Source organism: Brachycentrus maculatus, unplaced genomic scaffold (genome assembly GCF_059751285.1).
Source record: "Brachycentrus maculatus isolate JH-2025_06_01 unplaced genomic scaffold, ASM5975128v1 h1tg000357l, whole genome shotgun sequence".
Taxonomy (NCBI): Eukaryota; Metazoa; Arthropoda; class Insecta; order Trichoptera; family Brachycentridae; genus Brachycentrus; species Brachycentrus maculatus.
This window is the reverse complement of record NW_028281106.1, coordinates 555,663-583,024: the sequence shown is the minus strand read 5'-3', so window position 1 is coordinate 583,024 and position 27,362 is coordinate 555,663. Positions and strand designations below refer to the sequence as shown.

Below are 27,362 nucleotides of genomic sequence, written 5' to 3'. Positions count from 1 at the left end.
ATAATTTAGTGCCCTATGCACTGTTTGGTTATAAGGTTTAGAAGAAGTAGAAATAGTCTTCCAGCTTGTGAGAATATTTACATGTCTTTCTTAATCAATGTATCGCTTGTCACATTAACATATGAACTATTTTTTTATTTAATTAACTATGGTTAATTAACTATGGTCTATGGACCACGGGACTTGTTTTGCTATTGTAAAATGTACGAGGATAAGAAAAATTCACAATTTACTAAAAACATTTGAAAATAAGTGCAACATGTTTTTTGAGAACTTTGTATAAAATACGAACACAAAATATCAGTAAAAAATTCAGATACATGCTGGTTGTCACTACATTCTTTATATGTGTGGCTTCGGTGCTCCCCTCAGGCTGGATGTACGTCGTAAATTTTACAAATGTCCCGTAATCAAGGGTTAATGTTTTTAATCTGAAGAAATTTCAGAAATTCTATTGTTTTTGCAGATATTCTTGTTCGGTATCTACTTTTATTTTCCTCAAATTGTCCTCTTGGGATCCCAATTTTTTTTTTATCTAAATTAAATGTCAAACTCTTCCTAAAATGAAGAAAGGGAAAAATGAGAACACAAATAATTGATGAATAATGCAATGTATTTCACGTATCATGTCTATACTAATAAAACATGTTTACATTTTATCATTAACATATGTTTCATCAAAAAAAGACAATTTAATAATACAAATACTTTTAAGACAATAAATTATTCTTCAAAAATAGTTATACATAAATGGGAAAGAATTAATCGTAAATTGTAATATTTATGTGGTGGAGATAGTTTCGACTTCACACTAATGTCACTGCTTATATTCTATCACTGTTGGAACCCAAATCAGTTACATTCAAATGTATTTGCCTAACGATTTTAACCTATTTAATTTTTATTCTAAGTTCTGGCCGTTCACCAATCTTCTATACTCAGGATTTACTGAAACAAAAAGGTAAACAATTATTAGTTACAACATTCAATGTATAGAGATATTGCATACAGAACCATATTGTTAAAATGTACATTATAGACAAAAAAAAATCGGCTAGGGAATCAAGGAAAATTTATTTATTATTTATTCAGCTGGAAACTTTTGTATTTCATTTAGTTATAAACTACTACATATTGTGCTAATGTGCTAAAAAGAGACAGAGATTATTGTTTTATTGCAAAAATTCCATCCTTATTGTTTCATTGCAAAAATTGAACACACTTCTATCACACACACACACAGTAGCACACTACTAGCACAGTCTGCACGCTCCAGTTTATAGAAGTCATTGTTTCATTTGAGATTCCAAATTTACAGGAATAAAGAAATTGTTATTTTATATTTAAATTAACATAAACAATGAATGCCTGAAACGAGTGAGCGCAAAGATTTTTATATCTGATTGTATAAAATTTATAGAAAATGTGAAACAAAATTGTCTCCCCATTTAACTGTGAATTTACATTAAAAACCTTTCGATATCCCTGTCACTGCCAATCTAAATAAATACAAGTTTGTAAATCCACCACCAAAATTTCTAAAAGTACTCCGGTGTAGGAGTGAAAGGGATTAGTAATTAGTTCAGTTAGTCAACTAGATCCGATTCCAACCCGATGTTGGCCGGTACACAGCAGACAGACACAGAACAGTGCAGACATTTGTAGAAAATGCTCCGTCAAGTGGGAGTACTCACAGTCTGCGCGCTGGGCTGTGCGGGCTGTGTGGGCTGGCCGGGTACAGAGTATTGTGGCCGGAAGTTGGTGAAGTTAGCGGCCGCCGCCGCCGCCGTGGAGAAGCCGGGCAGGGTTCCCCCCTGGAACCCGGGCGGGAACTGAGACATCTGTTGGGCTGGAAGGGAAACAAAACAATCATCAGAATATAAGTTTTACTTTTTTTTCTTTGATTGATTCGGCAGTCACATTGTGGTACATATAATGGGTATACTGGAAAAAACGTTAACTATAAAATCCCTGTTTGAATAATCCCTTTTCTTTAAAGCTTTAAGCCTGGATAAAATGCCCACTTTTAAACTTAAAGTTAAATTTACTTGTAAAAGCTTCATTAACATTGCATTTCAAACTACTAAGTGTATTTTGCCAGTTTATAGAATGTTGAAAACTTTATACATAATATGCATCATTCAGTCGAAATTTCATATTTTCGTGTTATACCTATGATATATATATATGATATAGTCATTGTATTACTACACAGTGACTGCGGAATCAAATAACACATTTTTATCAAAAACAATATTTTGAAGCGCTTGATCACTGGAAATTATAAACATTAAAAAGGGAAAAATAAAATTATATTATAAAAATAAAATTATATATAAAAATAAAATTATATATAGTAGCTAAGTTATGGAATTAAATTTCTTATTTGGGGGATTTGGATCACCCTGTTGGAGTGTTGTGATTATGTTACCTTGCGAGGCGGGGTTGCCGGCAGTGGCGGCGAGCCTGCTGAGGATGGAGCGCTCCGACATCTGCAGTCTCTGGGCCACGGGAGGAATGCGCGCCAACGTGGCCGGCAGGCGGGACACGTCTGACTTCATGTCGGACAACAGCTCCTCCAGCTGGTTCAGAACCTGCAAATCAAAATGTTAATTTAAATACCTAGCATTTTTTGATATGTCAACATAGATGAAGAAGACTATGGAAGTCTAGACATTTACGGGGCTTACGACCTTCATAGGCTGGTTTAAGTGGTCACTTTACACACATAACATTCACCAATTCTACCCATGATTGACAACCACACTACTCAAATTCTTGAGTAGTGTGGTTGTCAATCATGCCAAATTTTCACAAATTTTTAAGCCAAGTGGTTAATACGTCATTTATACAAGGACAAAGTCAATGACAACTTTGGCTATAGCAAAATCCATTCCAACTCTACTTGTATTTGACAGTTGTTTGATGTCGCCAGTAATTTTTTTTTTCATGCAAAAAATTGCATTTGTAGAATGGTGAATGTAGAGTACAAATAAATGGCGGGTATGTAAGAAGAGATGCATGAACATGGAAGAGGCGAAAAATGTTTGCAAAGACAGATTGGTATGGCGTTCTATTCTCTCTGCCTACCCTCACGGAAGCGGCGTGATGGTTAGTTAGTCAAAATGGTGAATATTACATGTGTATAAGGTGATCACTAAACCAGCCTAGGCCCTGTAAATGCCCAGACTTCCATATTCTTCTCTTCATCCATATTGAGATAAAAATCTTGATATTTATAAATATTATTTTGATTTGATCTACATCTTACACATCTCGTCGTCATGAATTCCAGTTTGGACTGTTGGAAATGAGAGAAGAAAGGTTACCTTGTGCAAGACCGCGTTGGCCGGCTTGTTCCCGGCGAGCGACTCCTTGCTCAAGTGCTGGTGAGACTCCGCCAAGCATTCCACCTCTGCGAATCTGGCGTTCAAGGACATGGCGGGGTGGTTGGGATCCTGGGTGAGGTTGAGATACGCCGCCCTCCTCAGCTGCTCTTCGATGACGAGGGCTTGCTCCAGAAGCTAGAATAAGAATGATATTCAAATGTAAGCCCAAACTATAGGTAAGGAAGAAATATAGATTAATATGGGACTATTATTATATGTCCACCTCCGTAGTGGTAATGGTCAGGACGCTCGGCTACCATTCTGGAGGTCCCGGGTTCGATTCCCAGGGGGGGTTAAATAATATAAGTAATTTTTTCTTTTAATTTGAATTACCTTCACATAACACAAGAAAGAACCTCCATGCAAAGGAAACAAATCACAATTGACACACTTTACGGTAACATACATAACTTCAATATTCAAAAAACAGAAACACCTAATATATACCTCTTTTGGTTAAAAGAACTTATGCAAAAAAGCTGTACAACCTGCTACCATTATCCATAAAGACATTAAAAATATAAACTAAATATAAAAGGGGTATTCATAATTGGATAATGGAGGCGGGCAGATCTGAAATAGATCGCGTCATTTGGCCATGTCGTATTTGATTGCATAAATAATTTTCTTTCGCTATAATTTTATAGTGAAAGAAAAGTCATTGGAAGAGTCAACTGGAGAAGAGTCATTGCTTCCACAAGGGTCACAACCCTCAGTAATGAGGACTAAGATGAAGGAGAAAAATTTTATAAATGTTTTTTGTAAAATGTGCCCTCAGCAATTTGTAATTATGTATATCGTAGTCATACAGGAGAAAGTGACCAAGTGAATTTTTTACAAAAACGTGATCATTGACTATTTGATATCTTACTAGCTTAATATTGTCCTGAAAAATATCCCAAAGCTATTTAAAACTTGGAAGCATAGTATATTGACTTGTAACAAATGTCCAACTGCATTGATGTTTATTTTCTTGCCGAGCAAAAGTGACTTAAATGGCCCTCGTGAACATTTTACGTTTTGTTAGTTGGTCACTTTCTCCTGTACGACTACGATATGATGAGATGAATAAATAAATATATTTACATACCTTGAACCTCCTGGCCAAAAACTTGTTCTTGATCTCGAGGAAGTTTCCTTTGCCGACGTCCATCTTGAAGGGCTCGTTGATGATGGCGAACCTGATGTCGTTCTGGATGTCCTGCCAGCGCCCGTAGCCGTGCGTGACGATGCCGGCCAGCAGCCAGTAGTCGTGGCGGCGGTGCCAGATCTCGTACTCGCGCCCGGGAGCCGCCGCCCGCTCCTCGTTGAGCCAGAGCGTGTGCAGCTCTGTGAACCCGCCGTCGGCGATGTTGAACATGAATTTGCGTTTCTTGATCTCCAGTTTGAGGGCGTCCTCCTCCTCCTGCTTGGTGTCGGGCTTCTTGATGTCCGAGTCGTCGTCCTTCACGAGCACGACATCGTCGTCGTCGCTGGCGTCCTTCTTATCCTCTTTAGGCTTGTCCGCCTTGTCCGCTTTTTCTGGCTCGGGGGTGATCTTTTCGTCTTTTTCGGGTTTTTCTTCTTTTATCTCTTCCACTTTCTCCTTGTCCTCTTCTACTTTCTCTTTTTCTTCTACTTTCTCGATGGTTTCCTTGTCGTCTTCTTTATCTTTATCTATAATTTCCGCCTCCGCCTCTTCCATCTTTTCGGGTTCTACTTCACCCGTTTCCTCGTCGACGGACATCTTTCTTTCTTTGGTTTCCTCGACGGGTGCGGATTCTTTTTCTTCTATAACCGGTTCGGCAGTTTGTTCGATTTTCTTCTCGTCAGGAACTTTTTCTTCAGTTTCTTCGGGTTCAGTTTTTTCTTTGACGCTCAGGTCTTCTGGTGGTTTGTCGTCGGAAATAACCACAGCGGGTTTTTCTTCCAATGGATCCTTTTCTTTAACCTCTTTGACGTCTTCCTTGTCTGCCGGAGCGCCTTCTCCGGATGGAGGAGCGGGCGCGGGGGTGGGCGCGGGGGAGGGCGCGGCGCTGGTGGTGGGCGTGGCGGAGGAGGGGGCGGGCGAGGGGGCGGCGCTCTCCCCGCCAGCGGAGGCTCCTCCGGTGACGGATGTTGCGGCGCTGCCGGGAGGTTTCACGGGATCGCAGGGTTTCCTGATGAGTTCCGGCATGCTGTAGTAACCGTTTATGTGCTCAAATTCTTGGACCTTCTTTCTTATGAGTGACATGACACCGATCCTGGTGAGCACGTGCTGTCTGGATAGGCCTTCGCGAGGTACGCCATCAGCAAAAGTTTCCGAGTTATCCGCACCCGGCTCGCAAAGATGTCGCATAAACAGAGAAACGTAGGCCTTGAAGTTTCTTTCGGTTTTCCCGCGCAGATCGCGAACGAGCCACTGAGAGTTGAAGGCGTCCTGGGGCGGCATTCCGTAGCGCATGATGGCGTTGAGGAATGACTTCCGTTGTCGGGCATTGAAGCCGAGAACCTCCATGTTTCCTCCCACTCGAGCCAGGAGAGGCGGAAGGGGGCGGTCGCGTTCTTCCTTGCGTTCCAACCTCCTCTTGCTACGCCTACTGAGGTCACCATTATCATTCTTCTCGTCGAAGTCATCGTCCTCTTTGTCATCATCCGAGCCCTGAGAGAAATCGGAATTGTTGTAATCCGAGGCGTTCTCTTGCCACGTTGAATCTTCTCGGGACTCTGTTTGTACGACTCCTCCGTCGTTGTAGTTGACCTGCTTGCGAACCCTCTTGCCTTTACCCAGCGTCCTGGAGATGTCTTCCTGTTGTTGCTCGTAGTGGTGACGCAACAGCTTGATCCAGTATGCGGGATCTGTGTTTTCGGCTTCCTGTTTGATAATCTCGGTGTCGACCTCCTCTTCGCCATCTCCTTCCTTGGTGGCGTAGGAAGCCACTTTGAAGGAGCTCAGGTACTCGTTAGCCCAGGACTCCTTTTGCTCTATGCCCAGATTAGACCTATCGAGCAATTCCCCTACGGCCTTGTCATCGTAGTGAATAGCCTCCTCCTCTTTTCCTTCATCCTCCTTGAATAGTTCTTCGGTACCGAAGCGCAGAATGTCATCCAGCTCTTGCTTGGTGAAGTTGGCACCTTTACCGCCCAATCCGGGTCTCACAACTAAATGAGTCAACATCATTTTGCGTTTGGCTACTTGCGTCACCCTTTCCTCCACACTGTTACGCGTGACGAATCTATATATCATTACTTTGTTTGCCTGACCGATTCTGTGGGCGCGAGAGAAGGCCTGGATATCGTTGTGAGGGTTCCAGTCGGAATCGTAGATAATAACCGTATCGGCGGTGGCCAAGTTGATACCGAGGCCTCCGGCTCTCGTGGAGAGCAAGAACACAAACTGAGGAGCCCCGGGAGCGTTGAAACGATCGATAGCTTCCTGACGAACTGATCCAGTTATTCCGCCATCTATTCTCTCGTATTTGTAACCTTGACCTTCCAGATAGTCTTCCAATATGTCCAGCATTTTTGTCATTTGAGAGAATATCAAAACTCTGTGGCCTTGCTCCTTCAAGAGTTTTAGCATTTTTGAGAGCAGAACGAGTTTTCCCGAAGCCTTTATGAGCGCTTGAGTATCGTAGTTGCCGTGGATGCTCAGAGGCGCTTCTTCGGAAGCGGCCGGAAACAGATAAGGGTGATTGCAGCATTTCTTCAAGTCCATCATTACGTTCAGCAGCGAGACTTGCTGTCCGCCACTCTTGGGATTGAGAGCCTCGAAATTTCTAGTTAAAATATACTTATAATACTTCTTTTGCATCGGAGACAGTTCGACTCTCACGATGAACTCGGACTTGGAAGGCATGTTTTTGAGCACATCGGCCTTCAACCGTCGCAACATGTGGGGACCGAGCATCTCGTGCAGACGTTTCACCTGCTCCTCCTTAGATACATCGGCAAATTCACTTTGGAAAGCGGAGAGATCGTTGAATTTATCTTTGCTAAGGAAATTGAGAAGGTGGAACAATTCTTCGAGGTTATTCTGCAAGGGCGTTCCGGTCAACAGGAGCTTATAGTTGATGTTATACCCCGCGAGCAGGCGGAAGAACTTGGACTGGTTGCTCTTCAGCCGGTGGGCCTCGTCCACCACCAGCACCGCCCACTCTATGGAGCCGAGGCACGGGGCGTCGATGGAGACCAACTCGTAGGACGTCAAGAGAACGTTGAACTTGATGGAGCCCGCTTTGATTCTAGAAGGTCTCCCTCCCCGGTTGGCTCCTTCTTCGAAGGAAAGTTCATTTTCCCTAATGACGGCGCGGGAATCCTTATCGCCGACGTAAGTGATGACGTAGAAGTCCGGAGCCCACAGCTCGAACTCTCTCTCCCAATTGATGATAGTGGACAGGGGCACGGAGACGAGGAACGGTCCTTTACAATGTCCCTCCTTGTACAGAGAATACAGGAATGTGACGGTCTGGATAGTCTTCCCGAGCCCCATCTCGTCGGCCAGGATGGTGTCGGTGCCCTGGTTCCAAGAGTAGCGGAGCCAGTTGATGCCTTCCAGCTGGTAAGGGTGAAGCTGCATGCCGGTCTCGGTGAGGAACGGAGGTTGGGAGTCGTACTTCTTCTTGAGATCGGTGATCGGCCTTTCCGGAGGGGCCGTGTATCGTCGGGTCAGCCGGTCCTCTTCGTCCACATCTCCTCGACGCCCCTTACGTCCCGGTTTGCCCTTCTTGCCCTTACGTGGACCGTCTGCACTACACGCAGCTCGGAGATCCTAAACACAATTATAATTTTATTAATCAATTCCGCGGTCGCATGTTTTTAAATAAAAATTAAACTAATTAGTGGTATTTCACATAAAAAATGAGTCGATACGATAAAGTAGTAATATTTACATACCATGTAATATTCGATGGCCAGTTTGAGTCCAGGGATTTCGTCGGATTCCGATTCCCAGGTGGCCTGATCGTAAGAGAGTTCTCTCCACTTGACGAGATACAGCACAGAGCCGTCCCGGTTAGTGCGATGATTGATTACACGATGAACTATCAGCCATTCGGGCTTAACTCCATATCTGAAACGCAATAAGTAGCATTCATAAAAAACAATAAAATGGTTGAATAATCGTTTTTACATTAAAACATTATGTAAATACGTATTCATACTTGTAATATTTCTCCTCGAAATTCTTCTCTTCTTTGTCGTGATCCGAAGTTCTATTGCTTTTAATTCTTTTGTATCTTGAATCGGATTCATCCAGTGGCTCTTCAAGTTTGGGCGGTTCCTCCATGTCGTATTTACGAGTGTAAATTCGGAACATCAAGGGGTGGAAAACATCAATCTGCGGAGCAACAAATAGATCGTATAAATACTCTAGTCCCTTTGATTCGGAATTGACGAGCTTTTAGGGCAGCTAACATACCTGAAGCTCGGTGATCCAACTGCAGTGCCAGTAAGAGAGATCGGCCCACTTGACGAAGAACTCCCTTCTCCTCAGAACTTTCTTGGACGTACTGGCTGGATCTTTAATCTCTTTCCATCTCCAGGTGATAATCTTGGATACTTTTCCTTTCAAGGGTGGACACTGAAATTATTAGTCAAATATTATAATCAATAACCATTTAGAACATAAAATAAGATAAAACAAAAGAGCAAATATTTTATTTAAATAACTGAAAAAGAAGGACTTACGCCACAGCGAGGACACTTCCAGTCTCCATCGGGGATATCGTCGAGCGGAGGGTTGAGGCAGAAGGTGTGATACGCTGAAGGGCAGGAGTCACAGCACAGAAGCTCTCCACCGTCCTTACAAACCCTAATAAAATCATTGTGTTTTTATTCGTGTATGTATACTTCTATGTAGTTTGATATGTTTTTAAGTCGAGAAAATCTTATCTATTTGCTTCATAAATTTTCATAAAGTAAATAGGTAAATCTATTCAACAAGAGTTAGTAAACATATGAAACAAAATATATTTACAAATTTAAAATCTTGCTTGCAATCATCTTGATTTTTATTTTGTCTGCAGCCAACAATCTTAAACGGTGGTTCAGAGCTACTGCAGAATCAGTATCTCAACTTCTTAAGTCATAATCTTCCTATGTAGTGTATACTTTCCACTCCCTTGTAATACAATAATGATAGAAAATTCTAATTATATCTCATAAAAAAGCCAAAGTACTCACATGTTTTTTTAATGCTTCATGGCCGTTTTTACTTTTTGGCTTTTTCGTTAACTATATATTTTTACAAACAATATTTTATCTATTTCATCTAACCATTCAAATTTTGTTTTTATTTATGAATAGAACATTCAGAAATATGTGTTTTAACAACCAAAATAGAAAATATGAATTTTGTAAAACTAAATGTAATTTGCATTCAGTTTTTATCATCTGTAAAATCTTGCAGAAAAAGTATTACAAAGTCTAAAAGTATTACAAGATAAAATCCAGTTTACATGGAATAGGTTTGTTACTTCTTCTTCATCTTTTCATAGATCCTCAGGATCTGTTTGTGCCTCCGCTTGTCGCTCTTGGGATTTGTTACTGCGGAATCTAATTGGCATGTATTGCCTGTGAATTTTACCTGCAGAACTCCTGATGTTCATCATCGTCATCCTGGTCGTTGTTCCCCTCGGCCTCGCAGTGCGGGCACGACCACCTCCCTTCCGGAGTGTCTTCCAGTTCGGGCTCCAGGCACACCAGATGGTACGCTCGGGGACACGTGTCACACAGAATTATCTCCCCGCCTTGTTGGCAAACCTGTCACAAAAGAAAAAGTATTGCAATTGTCACTTAAAACGTCTATCAACAATGGTAAAACACAGTCGCCTGACCCTCAGTGTACTAATCGCAAGTAATCGCAAACCCAATTCAGATCTGTACAATGTTTTTTTTTATATCTCTCGCACTCTATCAAAAGCAAATAGAATACTTATAAGCGTCTCCCGCTCTCTACCGACAGTATGTAAAAGATGCTTTTAAGCATTTCCCGCAAACAACGTGTTACCACATTTTAGACGGGTGTTTTTTTAGCCTGTGGACCACTGGCGGTGAGATTTGATAATAATGAACATATAAAGACTTTGACAAAGAGATTGGTATATAATATTCATATAAAAACATTGGATAATTCCTTCTTTTCTGCCTTTAAAATGAAGCCGGCGCAAAAGGTAAAAATACCTTTCCCGTCCGAAGTGTTAATACAAAGACAGAAACAAATGATGGTCGTTGGTGTTCCTCACCTCGCAGTAGTCCTGGTGCTCCTGCTCCCCGTCGGGACCCTCGGGGAACTTGCTGGTGGTCTTCAGCTTCTTCTTCTTCTTGGACTTGTTCCCGATCTTGGTCTTGGCCTTGCGGCGGGGCTGTTCGGGGTCGGGGTTCTCGGTGGCGCCCTCCTCGAGGGTGCCGGGCGCCGCCGCGCCCTCGGGTCCCCCGGTGCGGGAGCTGCGCCCCGAAGCGGCGGCGGGAGGCGCCTCCGGCTTGTCCTCCGCCTCGGCGAGCATCTGCTCGAACTCCGCGTCCGAGTCTGAGTTTCCGCCGCTGCCTTCTGGGTCATCATCCTGAGAACATTCAACGTTTTTGTTATTATTATGAAATTGCAAAGACACAGAGGCAAGTCCATATACAAATACCGCCTTCTTTTTCATCCAAGGATTTATGGTTGTTGCATCCATATAATACACTATTATTTAATTGGTTTATTCTTTTGGTGCAGGACTTGGTCTCTAGATTATTAGTTAATGTGAGAAGCAACTACATTTTGATTCCTTTGGTGAGACGCGTTACTTGACGGGATTTTTAATGTATTTTCAAAAAAATACATTTCATACCATAAAACAACATATTTTTTTCCACTTTGATTTTATTTGACCTGTCACCGAGTTTCATTGTTACCGACATCATCAGGCTGGTGGAAGGCTAGACAAAATATAATTGCAGGCAGGGGTTGAAAACCGTGATTATATATAATTTTTATGACAAAATTAATTTTCCTTGTTGTGTATGTAACATTATGTTCATAAGAATTTTGTCTAGCCTCCCCTCCCACCAGTCTCATGATGATGTTGTTAACGGCGAAATCCGGTCACTGGTCAAATTAAATAAAAATGAAGGAAACTATATAGTTGTTGTTTTATCATACGAAATGCAGTTCCACCAAGAAACATAAGTACAAAACATAAATCTAATACATTTAATACGTACATGAAATGGAAAAACCTTTATTTTTGTTATAAATAATAATTTATGTTTTCGAAATGAGGTGTTGAAGGCGCATGACACGTTTCGCAATGGCAATGAGGCTAGCTTGCTGGCAATGAGGATAGCTTGGAACAACTGGTTGTGATTGGTAGCCTGGAGGGGAAGAGAGGCAGAGGAAGATCCCCACACAATGGACCGAAAAAGTTTAGACATCAGTACACTCTGTTTACAGTTATTTTACCTCTATTTTTTTTTTTTACCCTGGACTGGTTCCTGAAGCGCAAGAGTGATCACCTTCCCTTCATGTAAGTAATGATCAAGATAACACTACGTCAATTAGATGCAGTGCCCTATGCACCATTGGTTGCGGATAAGGGTTATAAGTAAGTAAAAATATCAGTGGTAAAGTATCAATATAAATGTAGGCACCTCAGTGGTTAGAGCGCTACGTGTAGCGGAGTCAAGGGAAAACTGGTGAAGAGTCATTGCTTCGACAAGGGTCACAACCCTCAGTAATGAGGACTAAGATGGAGAAGAAGAATAATAATAAAACTTACACTGCTGGCTCGCTTCCTCTTGCCAATCTTGATCTTGAGTGTCGGCACCTTGGGCTTGCGGGACGGCTTCCTGCCGGACGAAGAGGGCGGCTTGCTGCGCCTGCCGCGCCGCTTCACACTGTCGCTCTCCTCCTCCTCCTCGTCGTCCTCTATCTCCTCAATGTCATCATTCTGGAATGATACAAAACAGAATTAAGGTGCGGAACTTATAGCGCATAGCCGATTTTAGCGCCATCAGTTGAAAAATTGGTGAAGTATGTATTTAGATTGCTCTGTTAGAATAGATGTGAGATTCATTCCGAATTAGTTCACATATCGCTCATTCCTTTCAAGAACGTCATAAATAAAAAATCGACAATTTTCAGTTGTGCATGTTTTCGGAATGCCCAGAAAATGTACTATATCCGAGAAAAAGAGGCATATTTTTATTTTAATATTTACCCGCTACAGAGCAGTAAGTGTTGTTTTTGCATTTAAAGAAAAGGTATTGTTAAATTATTTTTTTAAATATACTTAATATTTTTCAAATGGAGAAAAAACCTTCAGGTTTTACCTAAAAAGATCTGTGGCACAGTAAAAAGTTCAGTAAGCGGCTTGATATTTATTTTTATTACATTGCATTATATTTTCAAACTTCAAAAACGTTCTCCTGAAAAATTACGTTTTTTTTATTTATGACGTTCTTGAAAGGAGTGAGCGATATATAATTTTATCCAGTGTCTGATATCATTTTTATTTTTTAAGGAATAACCTGAAAGCCTATCTATTTTTAGAGGCTTGTCTGCAGGTAGGATAGTAAGGATAGAGAAGGTAAATGTGAAAAAAAACATCAAAAACCCCAGACCAATTGGAAATAAATATTTCTTAAATTTTGCAATTGGCGGGAATTGAACCCGCGATGCCAATTTCGCAGTCGAGCATCTTCCCAGCTACGCCACGGCGCCTACCTCCAATGATATTAATAAGGTCAAAAGATATTAATCCTGATCATCAATAAATTTATCCAACCTGGATCTTCACAATCCCGCAAATTTTAAGTGGTACAAACATTTCATCGGAGACTTGGTTCATTTAGGATAATTTATCCAGGGATATAAATAATAGTCCAGAGTGGCATATCACCTTTGTGTCCTTGTCCTTGCGGCTGCGCGGGGTCTTAGTGTACTCGGAGGACACGGAGGTGTTGGTGTTCTCCTCAGAGCCTCCCCCAGGAGCCCCGCTGCTCCCGCCTCCGCTCGGGTTGGGGTTCATGTCGCTGAACTGCCTCCACTTGGCCGCCACCAGCATCATCAGCTTTGACATCGGCACCTGCGTAAAACAGCAATAATGTTTAGACACCAAAAAAATTAAGCCCAAAAAGGATCAACACATTCTTCAACCTGATTCTAAGCATTGATAAATAAAAAAATGTTATGTCGCCTAATGCCTGGGCACTGCTCACTACCTATGCATCTCTACAAGCAAAGTATGTTACATCTCCATCATATGGGAATGTGGACGACATATAGGGGACTACTTTTGTCCGTTAAAGCCGAAAGTTTGTTATACAAAAATAGGTTTAAAATAAATAAATAAATGTTTTGAAAATATAAACACCGTATTTAGATACAACATTTTGAGTGTGTCCAAATACTTGTTCACAAAATCTGGATTATCTAATTAAGAATTTGAGTAGTGTGGTTGTCAATAATGGGTAAAATTGGTGAATGTTACACGTGTGTAAAGTGATCACTTAAACCAGCCTATGACGGTCGTCAGCCCCGTAAATGCCCAGACTTCCATATTCTTCTTCATCTTTGATGAGATGTCAAAAAATAATACTGTACTTAGATATAAATAAACAATACAACAAAAAAAACATTGTTTAAGACACTCAATGTAAAGTGACGTTGCTGTTTGATATTAAATTAATCATGTATAATATTAATAAGAAGTTTTTTTTTTGACCAGATTTTTTGTCCGTTATATCCGAAGTTCGTTAAATAGGAGTCCGTTATATCGAGGTTTTACTGTACAGTTAAAACCAAAATTAATTTTTTGAAATTGACCAAAAGTAAGTGATTGTTTTACCTTGGGGTTCTCTTTGACAAGCATCGGTCTAACATGCTGTTGGAACAGTTTGTAGGTGTTCAGGTTCTCCAAATCGGCATCGGAATATTGGATGTCAACATCAGTCAGACCAAAAGAAGAGCATACTTCTTCTATGGTTGGCATTCCTGGAAATAAAGTGCATTGTGTAAGGCAATGTGCATTGTCTTCCTGATGGCTTTAGAGAACAAAAGGTTTGAGCAATTCCTAGAACCCAAGGGGCTGCTATTAAAAGCATGGGATATGGAGACATTCAAAATAAGAATAGAAAATAATGAGTAAAATTTCACAACAAAAAAATACAAATCTTTTTTTTTCTAACACTTATCCCCACATAGGGTACTGGATTATGAAGAAGCAGTGTTATCTTAATTGTTGAATATTTGAAGAAATCAGGCATGCGCTTCAGGTAGCAATCCAGGGTAATATTAAATAAATATTAAAGTGAAAATTCACTTAGGAACCTCTTTGGAATCGAATCTGTGACCTCTACCACGGTAGCTAAATGCGCTAACCACTACACTGCGGAGACTGACAGTCTGAGTTTTTCATTCTAAACTCCCTTTGTTTTCCTTCATTTTTACTAAATTAATGATCAAAAATAAAAGCAATATATATTTTAATCTAAAAGCACATCCAAGTAAGATTTTAATTATATCAACCAAAAATGGTCCTGAGTAATTAAAATAGCGCACATTAAGTTTTAGTACATTTTTCTTCCATATTTATTCTAATATATCGTAAAATGTTCAGGAAGGTCATTTAAGTCACTATTGCGTGGCAAGAAAATAAACACCAATGCCGTTAGTCATTTTTAACTAGTCAATTTTCAAATCCTTTGGGATTTTTTCGAGGCAATATTAAGCTAGTAAGATATCAAATAGTCAATGATCACGTTTTTGTAAAACAATGCATTTGGTCACTTTCTCCTGTATGACTACGATATATTTATTAATTTTTTTGACAACAGCAATAAGAACAATGTAGGAGTACAAAATGCCTGACATTTGATTTTTTTATTATTAAATATGGATATTTTACCTGAGCCCGAGTCGGAGGGTGTTGCCGGGGGCTTTCCTGTGCTATTACGACCCTTGGAGGCTCCGCTCCTCCTCTTTCCGCTGGAAACAGCGCTCAGGGCGTAGTCGCTGTCGCCCCCTTCCACTCCCTCCTCTCCGCCAAACTCACTTTCCTGTTTATTCAATTTTATTGAGTTAAAATATAAAAATAAACACTGCCCCAATACTAAATTTTAAAACTAATAAATAGGTATAATTAAATGTTCAAAGTGCTCAACCAGTTCCCTGACTAGCCCGAGCATTTGTTTTTATTGAATACACAGTCCTGTTTCAGCTTGCGGGTGATAATTTCGTGCACCGATGAATTTTTTCACCAAATTTCAACTGTTAAATGGTTGAATAGAAATTAATGCAATAATTTTTGCTTCAAACATTGATAAATACCGGCTGTAATATTAAACATCACACTTACAACCATGTGTCGCAAGGCAAAGAGGGAGTGTCACACTTTAGTATAGTAATTAGCTAATATACTTTTTTTTTTTTTTTTTATAGAGACTAATGACATTGATTTTGTGTTTTGATGATTCGTGTCACTTCAGTCATTGCTTTTTTGTTAAACTTGAAATGGCATATTTTATCGATAAATATTGATGATTTATTTTTCTCCTTTCAAATGTTTAATTTCTTTTATATTTTTCTAACAAATTTTTAATGTATGTCATACCAATATCGTATATAAAATTATGTATTTTTCATAACTTATTAAATAAAAGAAATTTCCAAGAATTAAAACCTTAAAACACAAAGAAAACTCATTGCATTTATTTTTGTGAAAAAAGATAAGAAAAAGACTGTACACAGCAAGCGTAAGGAAAACAAATCAACAACAAAAATATTTTTTCTACTACTATTTTTTTTACAATGTGATTTTTATCACAATTCGCAAAACTTGCTGTAAATAAAATTAAACATAAAGAAAATTTTCACGACTCAAAAACAAGTTAAATTGTACATGCTAACAGCGCATCTGTCAGATGAAATAGTTGAATGTCACACAAAGAATGTAATAATTGACCCAATCGTGAAAGATATTCAGCATTTCTATTGCACAAATGCAAATATGATATTGCGCAATGCCATAAAGTATGCACTTCAGCGTATTATCAGATTGTGTGTAATCAAGGCTGCAATATTTATAACTGCATAATTTACAGACAGATAACTAGACACAATTAACATATTTTATTACACTGTATTATTATGGTAGTTATACAGTTACTTTATTTTCAGATAAACATTTTTTCATTACAGCTTTTGCATTTTAAATCATTATTTAACCATGAAAAATTAAAAGAAATTAACTGTTTTAGTGCCAAGATTTTCTCTTACATACATGTATACAAAAATCTGAAGACTTTTTTTTAAAAATGGTCCAGTTCACTTTTTGTAGACATTGTAAAGGCAAAAACAATAAATAGATTTTTTACAACAATTTTTTTTTAATTATTTAAACTTCATGTACAGAAAAGAAATAAGTACATTGGCGGACTTATTGCTAAAAAGCATTATTTTTCAACCAGCCAAAAACAGACTTGGCGATATTTCTATTTTTCACTAAAAATTAGTTGCTTATTTGAGAATGAAATTTCTTTATTTGTGAATATTATTGCCAAATAGGAACTTTAGAAATGCGTATGGTGTGATGCAACGCTCCAGATCAACCGCTAAAATACACTAACGTAATTGTCAGTATATCACGGCCGCGCTACACCAGAGTCCATATCGCTCACTCCTTTCAAGAACGTCATATATCAAAAATTGTTAATTTTGAGTTGTGCATATTTTCGGAATGCCCAAAAAATGTACTATATCCCAGCAAAAGCGGCAAATTTTAAACTGAATATTTACCCGCTACAGGGCAGAAAGTGTTGTTTTTGCATTTTTAAGAAAAGGTATTGTTTAATCATTTTTTTAAATAAACTAAATATTTTTCAAATAGAGAAAAAACCTTCAGGTTTTACCTAAAAATGTCTGTTGCACAGTAAAAAGATCAATAAGTGGCTTGATATTTATTTTAATTAAATTGTATTATATTTTTAAACTTTAAAAACGTTCTCCTGAAAAATCAAGTTTTTTTGATTTATGACGTTCTTGAAAGGAGTGAGTGATATATCAATTCTCAGCATTAAATAAAAATTACAAATTCAAAAAATGTATGAATATATAACACTTTGAACAGCATACCTCTTCACTGTCATTCTTTCGTTTTTTCTTTTTCTTTCTGCCCTTCTTATCATCCCCTCTCGCCTTCCTCTTCTTTCCTTTCTTCTTCTTCCTGCTGTCTTCCGGTGAGAACTCGTCCTCTTCCTGGCAACACAAATATACACTTTATACTCACATCAGCCATTGTCTAGAGCAGTGGCAGACAAACTTATTAGCCAAATATGCACATGATTAAAAAAAAATCTTGCGAGCCGAATATGTTTATAATTTTAATAAACCTTCATTAAATAATGTATTATTAAACTCATTACTCATAGGTTTAATAAGGATTTTATTCATTGATAAAAAATCTTTTGAAAGTAAGGTATCTCTAAAAACACTACTTATTGTGGATATGTCCTAGCATTTCCTTTGAATGTTTTATTGAGTTGGATTTATATGTTATTTTAAATTTCAAGGTTCGCAATTGATCTTTTGGTATTATAACAAATATTGGTGTTATCATACAGGTGTGATAGGTTACACAACACTTTAAAAAAATTAAATACAATAACATGAGTTACAATCACTAACTGACTAGCACTTGAAGCAGTCGGTGCCAACTGCTTTGGCGCTAACATGTTTCCTCATTTATCCCTTTAGGTCAAATTAAAAAATCCTTGATTTTTTGAAAATATCTTTAAAAAATAATAATAAAAAAAGGATGGAAGAAGACTGAATGAATGAATCCGCCTCCGTAGTGTAATGGTTATCGTGTTTAGCTACCGTGCCGGAGGTCCCGGCTTTGATTCCCTGGGAATATAAATATTAGTGTTGGACTGTCCGCCTCAGTAGTGTAATGGTCAGCATGCTCGGCTACCGTTCTGGAGGTCCCGGGTTCGATTCCCAGGGGGGGTCAAATAAATATAAGTGCTTTTTTCACTGTAATATTTATTCAATATTACCCTGGACTGTTACCTGAAGTGGAGGGCTGATCACCTTTCCTTCATGTGTAAACGATCGAGATAACACTGCGTTTATATGAAGCAGTGCCCTATGCACCATTGGGGTGCGGATAAGGGTTTTATTTATTATATTTATTTAATATTACCCAGGACAGGTTCCTGAAGCGCAGGAGTGATCACCTTGCCTTCAGGTAAGTAAAGATCAAGATAACACTGCATCAATACGATGCAGTGCCGATCAGGATTAAAAGAAAAAGAATGCTCGCAGATGAATGTGCGTCAAAATTATGAATGATAGATGTGCAAATTGTGATATAAGGAAAGAATGCAAGGGTAAGATAAGAACTAGCAATAAAATTAAGAAAGGTGTGTTAAGATGGTTACAATAAAATCTGATAAAAGATATTGGAGTAAACCAATCTCATCATGTATTTACTATTTGTTTTTTTTTTCAAAAATAATTGGTTAATATATACTCCTGGTTATTAAAAAATAAATAATAGAAAATAAAATAATAATAACTAAAAATTTCAATGTAACTCCTGTAAGGTCATTGTACTTAAAATCACAAATCCAAAAGAAAGGCCTCACAATATAAGGTTTGTAAAATAACCAACTCATCCTCAACCTACTTATTTTACAGACAACACTGTATGGATTGATCCATTGTTATCTTGATGCTGATTACATAAAATGAGGATAATCAGATCTCAATGGCGAGTAAAATATCACAAAATTATTCCAGCAAATAAAAACCTAACAGCAAAAGCTAAACTGGCAGTACACAGTAGAGTCCTGGCTAACCTTACTGTATGGAAGTGAAGCGTGGAGTTGGCAAAAAAAATGTGAAAGTAGAATGAACGCAGTTTGATGCAGCTCAGACGCAAAACAATGTATGATAGATGTTCGAATGGTGAAATAAGGAAAGAATGCAAGGCTGAAATAAGCATTATCGATAAAAATAAGAAAGGTGTGTTGAGATGGTTTGGACATGTGGAATGAAAGAGTGAAGAAAAAACAAATTTATGAAGCGATTTTAATCAGAAATAGGAGCAGAGGATGATTGAGGATGTCAAATACTTGAAGGTGGTCAGTTCAGAAGTCGGATCAATCAGCGGGTATGTATGAATTGCATGAGTGAGTAAGATTGTTGGCGAAGACAGATTGATGTGGCGTTCTATTCTCCAGCAGAAAGCGGCGTGATGGTTAGTTAGTTAGCTAAAATTATGGGAGAGCTAAAATTATGGGAGAACAAAAATCTTATGACTTTTTTAGTTCATGAACAGTTGACACAATTTAGACTGCAAGAAAATATTAAACAGAAAAAAAAACTTTTCTATGGATTTTAAAACAAGTTTTTAACTGCTTAACCTACCCACATGGGAGCAATGTTTTGGACTGACGTGCTGCAGTAAGTAGTCTTTAGCAGGCAGTCTACTGTATGTATACCGCTATATTCCAGAGGTTTAAGATATAGTCATGTTTGAATATTACCTTAGGAGGTCCATCGTCAGAGTCCCCGGAGTTATCCGGCTGACCATCACCATCCTCGACTTCGTCTTCCCCTAAAAAAATTTTTTTTCAAAATGAGCAAAATTCCATTCATGTTTTCAAAATATAAGTAAAGCTTTCGAGGTTATGACCGCATTTAAGATTGGCGGCAATTGCAATTTGCGGTTATCATTGCTAATCTCTTTGTTTGTCGGCGTCCATTTTGTTAAGGAAGTAATGAAGGGTATGTGCATGGTCTATTCTGTCAAAACATTATTTAGAGGTATTTATGCATTACCTAAATTACAATAGAAATAAAAACAGTAAATGACACATCCAAAAATAGGTTTAAACACTTAAATATGCGATTAACAGGTCTCCGAAGGGTTGTTTGAGAGTAAGTAATAACATGTAATTTTTAATTGCCAATATCGGAAGTAAACACATGATACCGCTATTCGGCTTGGCCTATGACATGCTACTGTGATTTTTTTATATCGCGAATTACCTGCAAATGATTCATCTACTTCGTCGTCGGATGCCATTACTAATCACAACCAATATTTCTAATGAAATGTTTCACTATTTCCACTAAGCTATCGGTACTTTAATTGTTTTAAATAAAACTAAAATTAAGCCATCAAGCCCGCCGACCCGGGTAGCTTCGCGCACAAATGGAGTCACCGGGGGTACCAACTACCAACAATAAAAATCTTATTTCCAAAAAAATGTATTGCCATATGTATAAGTATTCACATCATATAGGGATTTTCCGTCATCAATTTAAATCATTTACATACTTTATTTTTAAAACTTTTGTACGAATCTTAATGCTTTTAAAAAAACTTTTTTATCATAAAACATATCAATTTTATACATTTTTATTAATCCTATAATTTGACATGTAATGTTAATTTTTAGTCTACTGAAGATAAACTTTGGAAAAACAACAAAAAAATCTTTCTGACTTTACTTTGTAGACGTTTATTCGTTTCTTTAAAATTGACACCGATTTTTTTAACTCATTATAATATGTTGAAGAAATGTATAAAAAAAAATAAAAAACATTTTTGTACCTTGGCAGTCACTTTTTTCTAGAAGATTTTTTTTCGTTATCGGCATAGATTATTTTTCGTTTTCGAAATTCCGAATGTGTGAAATCCATATAAATACTTATTATGAAAAACAAGTTAATTTTATTTCCGATTGGAATATATCCCCGTATTCGTAATTTGTAAAATATTTGTATCTCTTAGTCGTTTTATTTGGTAAATTCGTTTGATTACCATGCGCCACAATGACTACCATGCGTGTACCAGACAAAATCTTTATCCACCTCCATAGTGTGGGTAATATGTCGTTTGGCTACCATGCTGAGGAGGTCCGGTTCGATTCCTAAGGGGGCCAAAATAAATTATATGTTTGTAATATTTTCATATTAATTTATTTATACCCTGCACTGGCATTTGAAGTCATATGATTTTTTTGCAGTGCCAAATGCAACATTAAGTGCAGATGAGGGTAAAAAGTAGTCGAGTATGTGAAATCTGAAATTGCTCCAAAGTGAAAATACCCAATTTCAAATTCAGAATAAAAATTATCTGGTTCGGAAAATAATTTCTTATCGAATTCAGGAAACTTACGTGTGTGATAAGCATTATCCATGGTTTCACGGATCCTTTTCTATGGCAACTGTCAAATTTGCGCTAGTATAATTATTTAGCAATGTATCTTTTTTATTTATTCAAATAATGAATAAAATGTATAAAGCCTCAGAAACAATTTATTTTAGAATCACAGATTCCTAAACAACTTCATATATTTTTAATGTTGCTTAAAAAATAGTTCAAATTTAGACATGAATTCACTCGTTGCGGATTATGGGACTTCGTCGAGTGGATCTGATACAGAAAATTCAGATAACGAAGAAACGGTCAATGAAGAAGGGTAAGTCTTGTGGTTCATTTTTAAAAATCATTGCCCATCAAACGTTATATTTACTTAAATTTTATCTACATACTTTATTTTTCCAGCAAAAACGAATCTCAACCTCTGAAGTTACCGAAGCCAGATTTCGATGGATCTTCGTCTAAATATTCAGTTTTCTCGAATCCCTTTGCTGAAGCGGAAAATGCGAAGAAAGCTATTCTAGAAAAACACGTTAAAATGGTACAGGTTGACTTTATATTAGTCAATTTTTTTGAATTATAATAATCATGCGAAGACATTAATGCCAAAAGTCAAATAAATTTTATTTATTTAATTTATTTGTCAGAACAAAATTAAAGTCTTTAGTTCAAAGGTTCAGGCCTCGAGTTTCCCGCCTGAGTAGGGACACGATAAACGGTGTTGCATAAGCCGTAGCTAGATTTCAGATTCACTTGGACGTTAGGTAATTCAAAAACAAACAAAAAAGCCTCGAGTTTCCAGTTTTTGGTATATATTTATGCATTTACACGATTACATTTTTAAATAAATACATAATATTTCACAAAATTCTTATTATTTATTTATCTAAACTTCATGTACAGAAAATAAATAATTACATTAGCGTGCTTACCGATTCATAAAATCTGGTTTCCACGGCTGCAAATATTATTTATTAACTTAAAAAATGTGTATAATAATAATATTTAATTATATTGTAAATCTCAATATTGTTTTGTCTTCAATGAAGATGGCATCGAATGAAGTTATTTTTTATTTATATGTGAAAGAAAATAAGTAATAACACGCAATCTAAATATCTCTTTTATCATAATATCGTGAAGTACATAGGCTTTGAATGTTTAGGTGGCAACCAAAGGGAAAGTTGATATGATAAATGGGAAGAAAATTTGCTGGAACTACAGAAAAGGAAGATGTCACTTTGGCCACAACTGCTCCTTTGCTCACGACACCGATCTGCAGAGAAGCAAAGAGCAACTCGAGTTGGAAAATCAGGTAATAACTTGACACAAAAATATGGCATTTGTTATCATTCATTTGGAACCCCTCAGGTAATTTTTCTTAACACAGCAATGCTAAAAATTGTGGCTTAAACTTTTCACTCACTCCTTTCAAGAACGTCATATATCAAAAATTGACAATTTTCGTTTGTGAATGTTTTCGGAATGCCCAGAAAATGTACTATATCCCAGCAAAAGCGGCATATTTTTAACTTAATATTTACCCATTTACAGGGCAGAAAGTGTTGTTTTTGCATTTTGAAGAAAAGGTATTGTTTAATTATTTTTTTAAACATACCGTAAAGTGGGTATACTTTGCACCATGGGTGATACTTTGCACCACCTTCTGTAAAGAAATTGTGGAGCTGGTCATTTCTGATACATGTCATTTTTCATTCTACTTTCTATTGTTTCTGATAGATGGCACTTCAATCTACTTTTTAGTTTACAGAAGTAACAGTCGGTCGCTATTGCTTCAATGCGTTTTTTCTGTCCGAACGTAAAAAAAGTTTTCTGTCTGAAAATTGTGCCCGAAAAAATCCAGTGTAATCAGCATACTGAAACAAGTTACAATAAGTGAGTGGTCTCTAAATCGTAGGTAGGTAAGCCCTGCTTTTCTCAAATGCTGTATTTTTTGGTTACGTTGTCAAGTTTATGTAAAAATAATATTTTTTTAAGAACTGACTTGTATTGACCACATTTGGGGTAACATTGCACCTGGTGCAAAGTATCCACAAAGGGCCATAGTTAATTAATTTCATCAAAAGTCTTAAAACGGCTTATACAACTTGACATTTTTGCTAAATATCTATAGGTTTTGTGTACTTACTTAATTCCTGATGGTATTTTTTTTCAAAAATGTCAAGAACACACAAACAGCGGCTTTATGCCAGACGATACGGCGATTTTACACCGAAGAGAGTGGAGCAGTGTTTGGAGATAATTCGAAATGGTACAATCAGTCAAAAAAAGGCTGAAAAAATTTTCAAATCCCCAGAAGGACGATTAACTATAAACTCAAAGGTCAGCACACAAAACCTGTGGGAAAACCTCCGATATGTGACAAGGGCGAAGAGCAATCCTTCGTAAACTGCATAGTAGACATGAGTGAGTACGGTTTCCCAGCGAGTGTTTTTAACATTCGCTACATTCTAATAGCCTATTTGGATAGATTTGGCAGAAGAATACGAATATTAAAGAACATCGTACCAGGCTCTGAATGGATAAGATCATTTTTGCAAAGACATTAAACCTTGACTGTTGCTAAAACTAGTCAGTTGCTTAATCGGTTGCCATTAAAAGCGTATGACGATGACGTGCGCCAGAGTTATCAACAGTTTTTGGAAGAAAACAGATTCAACCCAAAGAATTCAGTCTTAAAACGCAGGAAAACGATACCGATAGAACCAGGTAAGAGCATTGCTCACGATCCAAATGTCGAAATGAACGTTGACGAGACACAAATGCTACCTGAACCAACTACATCAATGATCCCACCTTCCGCATCGAAACTTCCAGCATATCTAGCATTAACTGATTATAGTTCACACGGAAGCTTTGAGGAAGAGGGAGAATAACAAAAACGATGACTGAAACCAGTTATCGTATTTGTTCTTCAGTATCATTAGGACCAGTAAAAAAGAAGGTGGGAGAATATGTCGTATTTTATTATGAAGGAGAAAAAATTCCGGGACAGATTTTGGAAATAAAGAAAAACAGAGCTGTTAAATCCATGCAGGAGAGTCTCGAATCGTAGAAGTGGCCGATGAAGGATGACTTTCTTCAATATTCTTGGAAGAATGTAGTGGGTTCCATAAAAGAACCGAAAATGCAATCCAAAAGAGGTTTCTTTACCGTCCCGGAACTTGACCATATTTAGACCTAATTTAATTTTAATTCCTATTATCTATGTAGTACGATATGTTTTAATATCCACCTTTTATTTTATATAATTTTAAACCTTCAGTATTGGAAAAAAAAAACATTTTTGTTAGATTTTTAAATATTTTTTTAAAGTTTTTTCTATCAAGTGTCTTATTTTTCCATAATTATACAATATTATAATCTGCATTTAGTGAACTGTGAGCCAAAACCCTTCATGAGGTGCAACGAAACTTGTAGGATAGCCTTTACTTTGCATCAATTTGGATTCTAGTACGAAAAGTGTAGAGAAAATATCATGGTGCAAAGTTGTACTTTACCCTGGGATACTTTGCACCAAAATATAAATATTAAAAAAAAATACAGGCAAAATAGATAAAAATTTAAAAATGTATCAGACATGTTACAGGTATATGTGTTATTACATTGCAATAGTTAAAACCTCAGAAAAAGTAAAAAACCTGATCTGAATAGACAATTTTTTGAAAAAATGCAGTATTTTGGTGCAATGTATACCCACTTTACGGTACTTAATATTTTTCAAATGGAGAAAACACATTCAGGTTTTACCTAAAAAGATCTGTTGCACAGTAAAAAGTTCAATAAGTGGCTTGACATTTATTTTTAATACTTTTCATCATATTTTTAAACTTAAAAACGATCTCCTGAAAAATCAAGTTTTTTGATTTATGACGTTGTTGAAAGGAGTGAGCGATATGTTTATAATTCCTATGCTAATATTTTGTAGAAAAAAAACTCTGCACCATCGAAGTCCTTAAAAGCAATGATGAAAATTACACTCTTATCACATTTACATATGAACTGTTTACCTATTTTTACCTATATACTGTTTTACCTATATACTGTTTACCTATTTTTTTAGACTCAATCTACTTTGATATGCGAAAACTCTGGCGGAGGTCCGAAGGTTACTCAAGTGGGTGTAGTAAACCAATTAGGAGACGATGTGCCTACGGAAGATCAGGATGATAAATGGGAGACTCCGGCACCTTCCAAGAAAAAGAGGCCGGGTTTAACACCCGGCCTGATACCTAGTAAAAAAGCTAAAAAGTTCTTTAAGAAAACTAATTCCAATTTGATATGATTATTTCCTACGCTGTGTACCTTTTTTTCTAAATAAATGATAATGTTACAAAAATGGTTTGGTTTTTTTTTGTGAGGTCAAGGGATCTTGCATCCCGTATGTCACTGCGATCATATTAGGTCTATCGTGACCTCCCTTTGTATCACAGCTCACTCTCAAGATCTACATGAGTCATGTAGCTCACAACCTGCCTTTGTGGCAAGAGCTTCACCTTCTCGGAGTCCAGTAGTGGTCCTCCAAGGATGTGACTTCGTTTGCGAGCGAGTGCGTCACAATTATAGAGAATGTGGATTGGTGTTTTGTTATCCTCCATACAAAATGTGCGACTTGGGAATCACCAACGTGTGGCGCTCCCAGTTACGCAATATGAGTTCTCTTTTTTTCTTAGGTTGTCACATCTGTCATTGACATTCTGCGAAAATATCAGCTTGATAGCTTGACATTTGTAATAGTGACACCGTATTGAGTACATTTGCGATTGTGCGTGTTTTCGATTTAAATAAAATTGTCAAATATCAACCACACGCATGATTCGTAATGGAGTTTTAGCGCTGCGTGTTAAAAATTTATTTCATATATTATTTTTACTTTTTAATAACAAAATCTGCTAAATTTCAATTCTAAGGCCCTTCAGAAGGTAGGATTGAAAAAATGAGGAAGGACATAATTATGCACATATGCCATTTTTACCTTGAGATAAAACTCTCACTTGTCACTAAACCTTTTTTTACCGAAGACAGTAAAAATATAAGTATCTTTGTTAGCATGTAACATAGAGCAGTTTATTTTTCTCACCTGGTTTAAGGATTGCACTAATTATAAAATTATATTTCCGAGCGTAATCATATAAAATTTTTAGTAAAAAAGTGGATAGTCTTTGTATTTATTACATTGTCTCCAATAATACATCCGTTCCAATTGACTCTTTAAATTCTACCTTCATTAAAAGCATTTATTTTTTCCGTTAGTGATATCATAAGGATAGTTAGTAAGTACTGAGGAACTAGCACAGCACTGGTCTCTGAGAAGTAAAATCCAAAGAACAACGGAGCTAACACCAAGTATGTACCGGGTTCTAGTGGCGTACACTTCCCAATAAATTGAGCGTTTTATTTGCATCGCCACACCTGTTCCATACTTCGATTTCAACCTTTGCCGAATCGAGCGATATTTACCACACTGCTACTGTCGGGACATGCCCTTCACGCACCACAAGAGACCCCTGTGTTTTTAATATTGTGAAGACGGAGACATCTCGTACACAAAGGATAAAAGAGTAATAAAAAGACCAGTCATAACTCAGATTAAGCGTATTTATTAAGTGACAATGGTATTGATGGACATTGAATTTAAGTTAAATTTCTAACATAAACTATTGATAACTACGTAAGTCAACAATCATGCTGATTACATTAAATATAACTCTATGAAGGTGTAGTAGGATCTAATACAAATATTACATTCTTCAACATAGACTGAATTATTATTAAGTACTGACTCTAAACAGATTTTCACTACAGTATCACAAAATTCAAACATTACTACATCTCCGGC

The 27,362-nt window shown here is 37.3% G+C and overlaps 2 protein-coding genes across 2 annotated transcripts; one reads left to right on the top strand and one right to left on the bottom strand.

The window, feature by feature from the left end:
• Window positions 1-595: 595 nt before the first annotated feature.
• Mi-2 (chromodomain-helicase-DNA-binding protein Mi-2 homolog) lies at window positions 596-20,559 on the bottom strand. The gene is made up of 18 exons (XM_088269559.1): window positions 20,383-20,559; window positions 19,878-19,948; window positions 17,461-17,583; window positions 15,236-15,386; window positions 14,177-14,322; window positions 13,229-13,414; window positions 12,107-12,277; window positions 10,592-10,909; window positions 9,934-10,109; window positions 9,036-9,159; window positions 8,767-8,928; window positions 8,510-8,685; window positions 8,244-8,418; window positions 4,480-8,118; window positions 3,330-3,524; window positions 2,432-2,594; window positions 1,695-1,849; window positions 596-948 (listed from the first exon to the last, which is right to left on the bottom strand). Exons 1-18 carry the CDS (start codon window positions 20,417-20,419, stop codon window positions 946-948), a joined length of 6,171 nt encoding a protein of 2,056 aa, XP_088125685.1. The 5' UTR covers window positions 20,420-20,559; the 3' UTR covers window positions 596-945.
• Window positions 20,560-21,536: 977 nt separating this feature from the next.
• Window positions 21,537-25,870, top strand: LOC148303692 (uncharacterized). Its single transcript, XM_088269557.1, has 4 exons — window positions 21,537-21,821; window positions 21,908-22,043; window positions 22,668-22,817; window positions 25,587-25,870. The coding sequence occupies exons 1-4, from the start codon at window positions 21,733-21,735 to the stop codon at window positions 25,806-25,808; spliced, it is 597 nt and encodes a 198-aa protein (XP_088125683.1). The 5' UTR covers window positions 21,537-21,732; the 3' UTR covers window positions 25,809-25,870.
• Window positions 25,871-27,362: the final 1,492 nt, after the last annotated feature.